This window comes from Mesoplodon densirostris, chromosome 9 (assembly GCF_025265405.1).
Source record: "Mesoplodon densirostris isolate mMesDen1 chromosome 9, mMesDen1 primary haplotype, whole genome shotgun sequence".
NCBI classification, from domain to species: Eukaryota; Metazoa; Chordata; class Mammalia; order Artiodactyla; family Ziphiidae; genus Mesoplodon; species Mesoplodon densirostris.
The window spans coordinates 56,626,590-56,639,315 of record NC_082669.1 but is presented as its reverse complement, the minus strand read 5'-3'; the positions used below and the strand labels follow the sequence as shown (position 1 = coordinate 56,639,315).

The window sequence follows — 12,726 nt, the reverse complement described above, 5'->3', positions numbered from 1 at the left end:
AAGTGAACCCTTTGCCTCAGGAATGGCTGTTTACTGAGTGACTTGTAAAATACATATCATCTGTTCTCTTTAACAATTTATGGCTGGGCAGGAACAGTACCTAAATTTCCATCATGATGCTGCTTGCCACCCTGCTTGGGAGCAGATGGTAAATATTTACTGTGGATGACCTTTTTTCCTTTAATTTTTATCACTTAGAGCACTTCCCTGCAGCAGTGCCATATGTTGCACGCAAAATGCATCAGTTACTGGGTTATTATTTACAACAGAGCTGGAAGGCATACACATTTCATGAACTGCAAGTAGCTACTAGCCTGAATTACTGGCTTGACATTGTATTCCACCAAGGCCAATACCAGGTTATGACATCGTAACCTCATAAATATATGGTCACTCTTGATTTTGTTGTACTTTTTCTGCCAAAATAAAAAATAATTCCTGCTTTCATGAAGGAAATTGTCATAGAAACAGCGCCTTAAGAAAATAGAAGAGGTGATTCATGCTGAAATTCTAAATGATGATGTGGTCCTCTATGGGGGAATATTGGAATATAACATTTACCACATTACTGAGGAACTTTGCTAAAGGTCAGAAAAAACAAAAACAAAGCAAAACATAACGACAAAGGGCCAGAGCACGATAACTAAGAAGCTGTTATAATGGGAATTTAGCCTTCCCACAGCTTCATCAAGTAACACTGAAATCTGAAAGGGATATGAAGAAAGATAATCTGGTCTATTTTAACCAAATTCAAGAAACCTCTATTGAATTCTTAATCTGTGTCAAGTATGGCCTTAGGGATACAAAGATGAATAACACGGAGCTCTTATTTTGGCCTGAGGTGCTTATAAGTGGAAGAGACTCAAGGAAGCATAATGCAGTGAGTTCCAGGGGAGAGATGTGCATGGGGTGCTACAGGAGCACAGCAAACCTCTTAGTGACACTGAAGACCTGAGACCAGGTCGGGGGTAGGTGAGCCTTTCTGGAGAAGATGATATTGTGAAGGAAGAGGAGGGTATAACCAGGTGAAGAAAGAGAAGTGGGAACAACATCAACTAAGGCACATATTCTCAGTTTGCATGGAATAATAAAGATTGAAAGCATGTTGATGCCGTATCAATAGGGTAAATGACAGTTCTTCAGATTACATATTTTATTTAATTCTTTTAACCCCAAACCCAAACCCAAACCAACAAAACAAAAACAAACAACAAAATGGCTAAAACTGTGACAGTAAAAACAAATAATGAATATGGGTTGTGTTTCTGTACGTTACATGATAGGTAAAAACTGCTTAGCACAAACAAGACCATGATGTTTGATTTCTGAATCAAATCAAACCATAAGTGAATGAGTGAATAAATGAATGAATTAGATCAATGAATAAGATCAATAAGATGAGATGTTGACCAAGTGAAGGTTCTTGCATTTGAATGCAAAAATAATCAAGAAAATAAATTATTAACACTCTATTCACAATGACCACATAGTAAGAGTAAAAAATCTTAAATCATCTAGATAATTCATCTTTACAATGTGGAAATGGAACCCACATTGTAAAATTTTCTAAGTGTTCTTCTTTCTACTACCTGTCACTAGTCTTTACTCATGACAGGTGTTTCTCTGTGAGATTTCCATAGACTATGCCTAAAAGAGTGCAAAGAAGAAAGTTCAGTCTATAAATAGAAGATATGTCCTGTAAAATCTGAACTGAATCAGACGGGGATATTCTAATTATTTCAAATAACACAGGAAAGGAAAGAGGATTTAGGAGTTTAAAGCGTAATATTTAACATTTACAGGTGTGATTATGGTTTTCCCCCCATTTTAATACTTTATACACTGTGTATCACCATATTCTGTGATAATTATAAGATTAGGGCATGAACTTGCACATGTTGAAAGAAAGATCTTATTTTCACTTTGCCAGATAAAACTAAACTATATAGCAAAGCAAAAGTGTATTTCAAGATGCAAATGATACTTTCATGTACCTGTAATTGCTTATGCAATTTCCCCCAGGAATTTTTCATTTAAATCTATGGCTAAAGTTTAAAGATAGGTAAATAGACGGTGAGATAAATAGATAATAATAAGAATTCATGTAAAGAAAATATTTTCATGTAGAAAAATAAAATGTGTTAAATAATGGTAACGTCTGGGGAAGAAAGTTCTTTTCAAAGTATTCTTTCAGTTTTCTTTTTGCAGGTATCTTCTAAATTACCCAGGCTTTCCACAACTTCTTGCTGTCATGTTGCCAATTATGTAAGCATAGTTTGGGTTCCAAGGGAAAAAAAAATAAGAAAAAAAAAGAGGAAAAGCAAAAGAGCGAACATTATTGAGTTTTCCCTATGTGCCACTTGCTGCCTTCTTTACACATAAAATCTCACTTAATCCTCCCCATCCCTCTAGAGATAGGTATTAGCCTTACACTGAGACAGTGTAGATAAGGAGATGAGGAAACTGACACACAGGGTGACAATGGCAGTCTGAATGGACAGCTTAGGCTCCTAACACCGTGCTATCCACTACACTCTCCAAAGGACACGATATTTACTAGAGTCCATGGTTGAAACAAAATAAAATCAGGTTTTCTTCAGTGGACAAAGAATGCTCCAACACAATCTTACTTCTGCTCTTACCACATTGAATGATTGTTCCTCCAAATTAATATTCAGTAGATGATATCTGGCTGGTTTAATATCTTGTTTTGCATTTTGTATGTTTTCTATGTGAATGTAAACCATTTAGACCAAATAATAAAGAACAATGTAAGGATGTGTCTATATAGCCCTAGATTTGATTCCATTTGTCTGCTCACATTTTCTTTCACTGTGTTCAAGTACCTTGAATGCTTAGGTCTGTGCTACCTGGAGTTGAATGGAAGTTTTAATTCATGTCAGAATAACCTTATTCAGTCAAGAATATGACTACATGTATAATAGATGGTGCCAAATCTAAATTTTCACTCCAATTCAATGCTAGTCGTGCAGAGAGTCACAGTTTACACTTCGTAAATCTATTTCTCCGCCTTGTGCTTTAAGGCAGACAGAATATTTTCACAATGTAACTAATGATTGTAATAAATCTTATATAAGTTGCTTCTAGTGAGTGGTGTTTGGTATTTTTTGGTGAAAAACTGTAATTTCCTTCTTCTTTGGCAATCTTTAATATAATTTCCTCTGTTTCTGTTTCTCTGTTCATCTTTGAGACACTGAATTCTGAACTAGGTTGGACTAGCAGTTAATCCTCTTTGAGTTCCCCTACACCAAAGGTGAATTACACAATCAATGTATGAAGTTTTTTCTATTTCTGTGTGAACAATATTTTTCAGAAAAAAATGCTTTCGAATTGCTCTTAGACATGTTTAATCACTGTATGGAGTTCAAAATTGGTGACTTTTTTTCTCTATATTATAGGTTAATAATATATATCCTACCTCCCTTTTTTCCTTTCCTATAAACACTCTTTCTATAATTGCATGACATTTGTGATCTATTTTGAAAAATGTGCTCTCTTGACAAACATTTCTTGATTTAGTCTAGAATATGTGTATTTATTTATAAAACATTCTGTAGTCTTTTAAAAAATTTGAACCTTTGCTTTAAAAATAATTTTCCTCATTGTTTACCAAGTAATGCCTGGCATTCAAAGCTCCCCCTAATCTGACTCAAATATACAGGTATCCTCTGCTTTCCAAAAGTTTGCATTACGCTACTTGGCTTTTATGAAAGACCTACATTAGTACCTGTTTTAGCTGACTGAAAGAAATCTGAAGAGGATTTTTGCTTTCACAAAAAAGATGAAAAGCAAAAAATAGCGTTCAGGGTTTGTTTTGCAGGAGCTGTTTTAGAGGCAGTGGGCACCCCAGCAGCGAAAGTGGCGCCATCAAGTCCCTTCCCAGGGAACTACACTCAGCATCTCCGCATGAAGGCTCCATAGCTTTGAACTGCGTCTGTGAGCAACTGTGCTTTATTTTTTTATTATTTTTTTTAAATGATTTTAATTCCTAATTTTATTTATTTATTTATTTATTTTTGCTGTGTTGGGTCTTCGTTTCCGTGCGAGGGCTTTCTCTAGTTGTGGCAAGCGGGGGCCACTCTTCATCGCAGTGCACGGGCCTTCTCACTATCGCGGCCTCTCTTGTTGCAGAGCACAGGCTCCATACGTGCAGGCTCAGTAGTTGTGGCTCATGGGCCTAGTTGCCCCGCGGCATGTGGGATCCTCCCAGACCAGGGCTCGAACCCGTGTCCCCTGCATTAGCAGGCAGATTCTCAACCACTGCGCCACCAGGGAAGCCCCGACTGTGCTTTATTTTGTGCATCCATTAGCAAGACATGTCATAAGCAACTGCTTATTCACTTTATACCATTTCGGTTCACACAAGGTTTCATAGGAACGCTCTACTTTCTGATGGAAGGGTGTGGGGAACCTCTATCTATTCCTCATTGTATCCTACACTCTAGCCAAACTGGACCATTTGCCAAATACTTTGACCCCTGCTTAGTGTCTGTGTCTGCTGTCCCTATTGCGTGAAATGTTTTTTACAGACATTTCCCCTTGCCCCATTCATACCCATTGTTCAAGGTCCATCTCAAATATTACTTTCTATAATAAGCCTTCTCTCCAGCTAGAAGTAATGTTTTTGTCTCTGAATTCCCATAGACTCATAATATTATAGTAATAATAATGGCCAACAGTTATATAGTATTTACTATGGGCCAATCACTGTTCTAAGCAATTTACATAAAGTAACAGATTTAATCCAAACAATAACTCTGTGAAGTAGGTACTATCATTATCACCATTATATGGTTGAAGAAACTGAGGCACAAGAGAGGTAAGGCAGTAGAAGCAGGATTTCTGGATCCAGAGTTCTGTGCCTAGCCACTATACTCCTTTGTATACATTCCTATTGTAGCTAAGACATTCTCATACATTTCATTGCCACATTTTCTCACTTCTGCTAATAGGAGAGCTTCCAGTTTTAAGATTCAATGGTTCTATTTTTATCTTAATTTTGCTTAATTAAACAAACGTTATTGTATAACTGTTATCACACCACTGTACTCCACTTCCCAGAAGTTGCTTTTCCTGCCACAATTCTGCGGCTCAGTTTTATTGTTAAGCTTTATCTAGTTGAAAAAACTACATATGCTGGTACTTTTTTCCAAAGAGTTGATAACACACTTCCTCAAGAAGACTATCAATTTTCTATTGAAGAAAATAGAATACAGATGTATCAATAATACAAACAGTTTCCATTTACTGAATGCTTGCTTGGTGTCATCTACTGACTATTCTTCAGAGAGGATTGATTTCATTTAATGTGGTGAGGTAGTTTTAACCATCTCCATTTTACAGATGAGGCTCAGAAAGGTCAAGGGATTTCTTAAAGTCACATAGGTAGTGACAGAACCCATTTCCCACTTAGGTCTGTCTACCTCCTAAGCACCTAAACACTAGGTTTTAGGGCCTTTCTGAGCATTATGCAGATATATTTGATGAGTGAGTAGATACATTTACAAGGCTTAATTTTACCCTTGTGATTCAACCAGCTGAAACCTCCACCCTCATGCCACAGAGTGAGCTTTGCCATGCCTTATTTATTGTGTTATATTGCTGTTGTGGCCATGCACTAAGCTATAATGGTAACTGATCAGATGACTTCCCAATGTGATAGGCCGTTGGTTCAACTAGGGGAGATTTTGCACACACCAGTCCCTCTCCCCCACACTCAGGGGACATATGGCAACGTCCAGAGACATTTTTAGTTGTCACAACTTGAGGGGAGGGTGCTACTGGTATGTAGTGGGTAGGGGCCATGGATGCTATTAAACATCCTATAATGCATAGGGCAACTCCCCACAACAAAGAGTTGTCCAGCCAAAATGTCATTAGTGTGGAGGTTGAGAAACCTTGTGAGAAGCTGAAATTAGAATGCAATGTTAAACATATTGGAGGTGGTGCTACGGAGCAGAGGGGATGGGGAAAAATAATACAGTCAAGAGAGAGAAATCTTGCTTGGGTTGGTGATGATAATATGACATGAAATGAAAAGTTTGGTGAACTTAACTTGTACATGAGATTAAACAAAAATAACTATAGCAACTACATCAACAGAAAAAAGAACCAGAGAGAATTGAAAGCCAAAATAATTACGGATTCCCTGGGAAGCTGAATAGCTTACTGCAGAATAATTATGTTTTCTCTGTGATCCTCTCTGCACCCTGCCTCTAGAAGTGGAGCTGAGAAAATGGGCAGAGAGAACAGCCAGGCCTTGGGCCACATTTCCCATGCATAACCCGGGAACATTCTTTCTCCCTGTAGTCAGCTCCAGAGCACATCCCTCTCCCATTTTATGATGAACAGCTCTTCCTCCATGGGGGTGAATAAATCAGTGCCTTCTGCATGGTTCTGGGTTTGAAATTGAAGTTCCTACTTTCCACAGAATTAAGGTCACACATGCACTGAGTCAGAGAATGTATCCTAAAAGGCCCCTGGCCAATATCTCAACTTGATTTCAAGAAACAGGGTTGCGCAAGTAACTATATTTCATGACAAGACAGTGCCTAGGAAGTATAATTGCACCTAGTACTATATTAAAATGATGGTGAAAACCAAATGACATCTGGTGTCAACATCTGGTGATGTTCTCTGTGACTCCTCTCGTGAAAACTTCCCAGAAGAAAACTCACGGGTATGTACATATTTTTAAAAACTTACAATATATGGTAGGCATAATGATGTCACTTTCCATCTCACTGATAGGGTTCTTCACCAGGCAACTGTAATTCCCAATGTCTTCTTTGGTCACTGGAACAATATGAAGGCTGTTGTTTTGGAGAGAAAAGGAGTTGGTGGAGCTGGTGTGGACAGGCCTCCCATTTTTTAGCCACTGGTAAACCAGCCGGGTGCCCCCTTCCACGAGGCATGTCAGGGTCATGTTCCCCACGTACTCCACAGCCCCAGAGGAAGGCTGACTCTGGACCACTGGTTTCGTGACAGGATCTGCAACATCAGAACAGATAGAAATGATTTTTGCCACCACAGAATTATAATAAAAGTCTATGAGGTCTTTCAAATATTAAATCCTAGGAAAATGATTCCAATGGTTTGCACTTTATAAATGTAGACAGTTCAGGAAGTAATTAAAGAAGAAAATAAAAAAGTCATGGCAAACACAAAATGATAAAATATAAAAATACCATTTATAGCAGAAATAACTGAGTCTAGAAGTTACTCTTCAAGGATTTTCTAATGGAAACCTTTACTTTATAGATAATGCAGTTAGTAGTAGAGAATGTCGGCTTCCTTATTTCCTGTTCATTATGCTTTCCCCCGACACCATAAGGGTGTACTCTCACAAGCAAAGTTTACGTAGTTATTCCCCTCTCTTGATTTGTCCTAATATCCCAAGAGCAGCTGGTTGGGATACATGTGGTGAGCCCAAATTCTTACCCACCATCTGCAAAATACAAAGCTCAGATATATTATACTTTGGGGGGATTGAGAGAAAGTTTTAAAGAATCACATTTGCACCATTTACTTTTCCTTCTATGTAAGTGAACTAATTATATGTTTTAATTACTGTGTATTTATACTGCAGCGTTATGTTAGTCACTGTACCATGTTAGTCACTTTAACGAACGAAAGCCTATAATAATCTCCTTCTATGCATGATTACAGGACACACAGAGAATGAGATGATATATAAGCAACAGACAATTGGCTCCAATGTTTAGCTTTCAATTTCCTATCGAACTTTTAATTGGGGTTGAGATAAACCCACGCACGTATGGTCACCTTATCTTTGATAAAGGAGGTAAGAACATACAATGGAGAAAAGACAGCCTCTCCAATAAGTGGTGCTGGGAAAACTGGACAGCTACATGTAAAAGAATGAAATTAGAACACTTCCTAACAGCATACGCAAAAATAAACTAAAAATGGATTAAAGACCTAAAAGTTAAGCCAGGCACTGTAAAACTCTTAGAGGAAAACTTAGGCAGAACACCCTGACATAAATTACAGCAGGATCCTTTTTGACCCACCTCCTAGAGAAAGGGAAATAAAAACAAAAATAAACAAATGGGACCTAATGAAACTTCAAAGCTTTTGCACAGCAAAGGAAACCATAAACAAGACGAAAAGACAACTGTCAGAATGGGAGAAAATATTTGCAAATGAAGCAACAGACAAAGGATTAATCTCCAAAATATACAAGCGGCTCATGCAGCTCAATATCAAAAAAACAAACAACCGAGTCCAAAAATGGGCAGAAGACCTAAATAGACATTTCTCCAAAGAAGATATACAGATTGCCAACAAACACATGAAAGGATGCTCAACATCACTAATCATTATAGAAATGCAAGTCAAAACTACAATGAGGTATCACCTCACATGGGTCAGAATGGCCATCATTAAAAAATCTACAAACAATAAATGCTGGAGAGGGTGTGGAGAAAAAGGAACCCTCTTGCACTGTTTGTGGGAATGTAAATTGATACAGCCACTATGGAGAACAGCATGGAGGTTCCTCAAAAAACTAAAAATAGAACTACCATATGACCCAGCAATCCCACTACTGGGCATATACCCTGAGAAAACCATAATTCAAAAAGAGTCAGGTACCACAATGTTCATTGCAGCTCTATTTACAATACCAGGACATGGAAGCAACCCAAGTGTCCATTGACAGATGAATGTATAAAGAAGATGTGGCACATATATAAAATGGAATATTACTCGGCCATAAAAAGAAACAAAACTGAGTTATTTGTAGCTAGGTGGATGGACCTAGAGACTGTCATACAGAGTGAAGTAAGTCAGAAAGAGAAAAACAAATACCGTATGCTAACACATATATATGGAATCTAAAAAAAATGTTTCTGAAGAACCTAGGGACAGGACAGGAATAAAGATGTAGACATAGAGAATAGACTTGAGGACATGGGGAGGGGGAAGGGTAAGCTGGGATGAAGTGAGAGAGTGGCATGGACATATATACAGTATCAAATGTAAAACAGATAGCTAGTGGGAAGCAGCCTCATAGCACAGGGAGATCAGCTCGGTGCTTTGTGACCACCTAGAGGGGTGGGATAGGGAGGGTGGGAGGGAGACGCAAGAGGGAGGAGATATGGGGATATATGTATATGTATAGCTGATTCACTTTGTTATAAAGCAGAAACTAACACACCATTATAAAGCAATTCTACTCCAATAAAGATGTTAAAAAAACAACAACAACTTTTAATTGGGGTTGATGCATCTTCTCAGGTAAATTTGTCTTGACTCATGTTCACATTTTTTTTACACTGGAAAATGTGCATTAGAGCACAAACAGATCTAATCCTTCCGCCCAGAGAAGACAGGAAAAAATGAAAGATAAGGAGAAAAGAGGTTGAAAGGTAACTTGCAGGGGTGCTGAGTAGTTCTGAAGGCTCCAGCCTTTCTCAAGATGGGTGCAATCAAGTGGTCCACTCAATTTAACCCTTTATATTCCCTGGCAAGAACAAAGGGTTTGGAATAGCTTTTGTTTACATTACTATGATTTAAAAAGAAAAATGAATTGGTACATTTATTATGTAGAAAAAGCTTATGTTTCAAATGTGCCCATGCATGGAAATACATATGGTATGGAATAAGTCAAATAGGTGATGTTGAAGGTCTCATATGGGAGAGCCAATCATTAGAATAGACGATGGTACTGTGATCATACACTTGCATTTAACAGTGTAACTCAGATATGGAAGTTTCCTAAGAAGATTTTTTACACAGGCCCTAAACCCCTATCAAGACCTTTTCGTTGCAGGGGAAGGCACAATATAGGAGTAGGTTAATAAGAAGTACAAACTACTATGTATAAAATAAATAAGTTACAAGGATATATTGTACAGCACAGGGAACAGATCCAATATTTTATAATAACTGTAAATGGAGTATAATCTATAAAATTTTTGAATCACTGTATTGTATACCTGTAACTAATATAATATTGTAAATCAACTATACCTCAATAAAAAAATTTTTAGAAAGAACTTTTGGCTGCATGTCCATAAACAGATCCAATTGTACTACATATTAACAAGTAATGGATGTTCTATTAAAAGTTTGGAGGGAGAGACAAGATACTACCCAGGAGAATTTCATGAAAATATGAAAACGTCCTCCTTTTCTCTCCCCAAAGTTGTTCTCTAGGCATCTGCTGCCACATCCTGTGTCTTTGTTTCCCTGCAAGCCCTCCAGTTTCCACTCATTTACTGTGCACATATTTACTGAGTGCCTACAAATGGCCTGCATCGGGGTTTAGGCAGTGAGGAAAAAGCAGCAAACAATACAAAGCCTGCTTCCATGGACCTTGTATTCTAGGCAAGTAAGAGAAACAATAAAAAAATAAAAATATACAATACGTCCAGTGTTATGAATAGAATAAAGCAGAACTCAAGATAAAGAGTAACTCTCTCTCCCTCTCTCTGTATACTTTACATAAGGTGGTCAGGAAAGCCTTTACAGATAAAGTGACACTCTGGCTGGGACCGAAAGGAAATAGGGGATAGTGCCATTACCTAGGAGAAGAGCAATCTAGGTAGAGAGAACCGTCAAGTACAAAGGCCCTGAGGTGTGAGTGTGTTTGGCCTGTTCTAGGAAGAGCGAGGAGGCCAGTGTGGTCAGAACAGAGTGAGTGAGGGGAGGAGAGGTGGGAAGGGGTCAGAGAGGTAGTGGGTATGTTGGGGGGGTCACACTGGGCCTTGTGGGACATCGCTAGCACTTTGGCTTTGCTTGTGAGTGAGACAGGAAGCTATGGGAGGATTCTGAGCTGCAGGAGGCAGGGGTAGAAACGGGGAGAGTGGACAGCAGGCTGTTAGGACAGTTCAGGCCAGAGCTGATGGTGGGGTTGAGCGGGGCGGTAGTGGGCGTGGTGAGAAGTGACTCACTTCTGTCCATATCTTGAAGGTAAAGATGGCAGGGTTAACTTGTGGACTGGATGTGGGGTGTGAGAGAAAGAGGGAGTCAAGGGTGATGGCAAGGTTTTGTCCTAAGCAACTGAAGGAATGAAGCTGCTATTTGCTAAAACAGAGGAATATTGTTAAATAGACAGGTTTAGGGGGGAAAAATCAGAAGTTGGGCTTTGGGTGTAGTATATTTAAGGTATGCTGCTTACATACCTCAATAAGGAAAATAAATGTCTGAAAGTTAGCTGAACCGCACTCTCCCTCAGAGGACATACCCAGCAAATTCTATTGTTGCTTAAGTATGGTCACTGAGCAAGTTTCATCCTCCCCAGTGTACCAAAATAAAAATTCTTTATGTGACAAAAATGGGGCGCTTCCCAGGGTACATTCTGTTAATGAGAAATAAAATTTTCTCTGCCTCATTATATCAGCAACTTTATACCTGATAGTTTCCAGGCAAACAAATAATACGTTCTCCTTACTGCTTGGTTACCTTTAGCTGGGCACTGCGCATATACTTTACATGCAAGTCTTATTTAATCCTCACAAAGCCTCATGAGGTGGATAATGTCATTCGTGCCATGAGCCACTGAGGCTCTGAGGGTTAATTTGCCCAAAGTTGCAGAGCCAGGACCTAAAGCCCAGGTAGTCTAATCTCCTGAGCCATTGCTAACTGCTGTGCTACTCAGCTGCCCATGTCACTTATAGCGGACTTACCATCAACAGTAACTTGAATCTTCTGACTAGCTGACACAGTTCCATTTCCCTGAATGTTGACCTTCACGATGTAATTGCCTTCATCAGTGAACTGCAATGGGTTGATGAGCAGGGAGGCATTGGGTGGCATCATGGTGAATTTGTGTTGGTATTCCAAGTCGGGAACCACAGACTTGTTCACAGAGCCCAGTAAGTATTTGGGCATCGTGTGGGGTCTCTCAAACAGCCATATGATCTGGATGTCTGATGCTGGAGTGTGGAATCCATAGTGTACGGGGAGGTAGAGAGCCTGACCCCTGATGCCATGGACTGTGTGTGATGGCACCGCCACCTTCAGCCCGGAACAAGCACCTGCTATGAAGGAAAGGAAAGTTGTAAAGACCCTGGACCACATTTCACAATCTAAAGGGGAAATACAGAGAGAACCTGATTGGGCGATAATCCTTTTCAAAGAAGAGAGGCTTCTAGGTACTGACTCTTCTAGTACTGGTTAGCTGTAGAGGTACTTATTTGTCTCTGAGACCTGCATTTTAAAAACTCCCCACAAAGGCTGTTCATTGCATGACCTCTTTAAAGGCAAGATGAAAAGGAAAAGCAGAAGTTATTATCTCTAACTGTTAAAGAATAATGGGAAAAGGAGAACTGGGAAAGATTATTAGTTCTAAAGTCCAATGAGACCTTTTAAAAAATTTGAAATTGTGACTGATTAATGTCCGAGTCATATCATATCCTAATCAAACTGTGTGGTTGAGGGGCTACTTCCTCCTGAGAATCTTCCTCCACAGTCTTCTGAAATGGCTTAAAAGTCCATAATTGGAAGTTTTTCCTTTTAGCTGAAGCCTTGCCAAATGCAAATATCCTAAGGAGAACGGCATTAAACTATGACCAGTTGTGACTGGTTATTCCTGCTCAGAAGCAGGGATCTGGTTGGTGTGTTTGAGCCACAGCAAGAGGCAGGAGCAGGTGGAGAAGGTGGAGTGTGGTGAGACAGGAGGCCAGCAAGGTGGCTGGCCCAGACCAGGGAGTGCCTTAGGGTCATGGCAAACACTTT

At 39.1% G+C, this 12,726-nt stretch overlaps 1 protein-coding gene across 14 annotated transcripts in view; it reads right to left on the bottom strand.

Annotated features, from left to right (window-relative positions):
• The window catches only part of HEPACAM2 (HEPACAM family member 2), a 98,389-nt gene that overhangs the window by 71,513 nt on the left and 14,150 nt on the right, over window positions 1-12,726 (bottom strand). For 7 of the 14 annotated variants that reach the window (XM_060107875.1, XM_060107876.1, XM_060107882.1 and 4 more), the window contains exons 1-2: window positions 11,676-12,069; window positions 6,727-7,011 (exon numbers count right to left, since the gene is read on the bottom strand). In XM_060107875.1, coding sequence (XP_059963858.1) covers window positions 6,727-7,011; window positions 11,676-12,069 — 679 coding nt within the window. Of the gene's footprint in view, window positions 1-6,726; window positions 7,012-11,675; window positions 12,070-12,726 lie in introns of those variants that run through there. The other 7 variants (XM_060107881.1, XM_060107878.1, XM_060107890.1 and 4 more) reach the window with 3 other exon arrangements.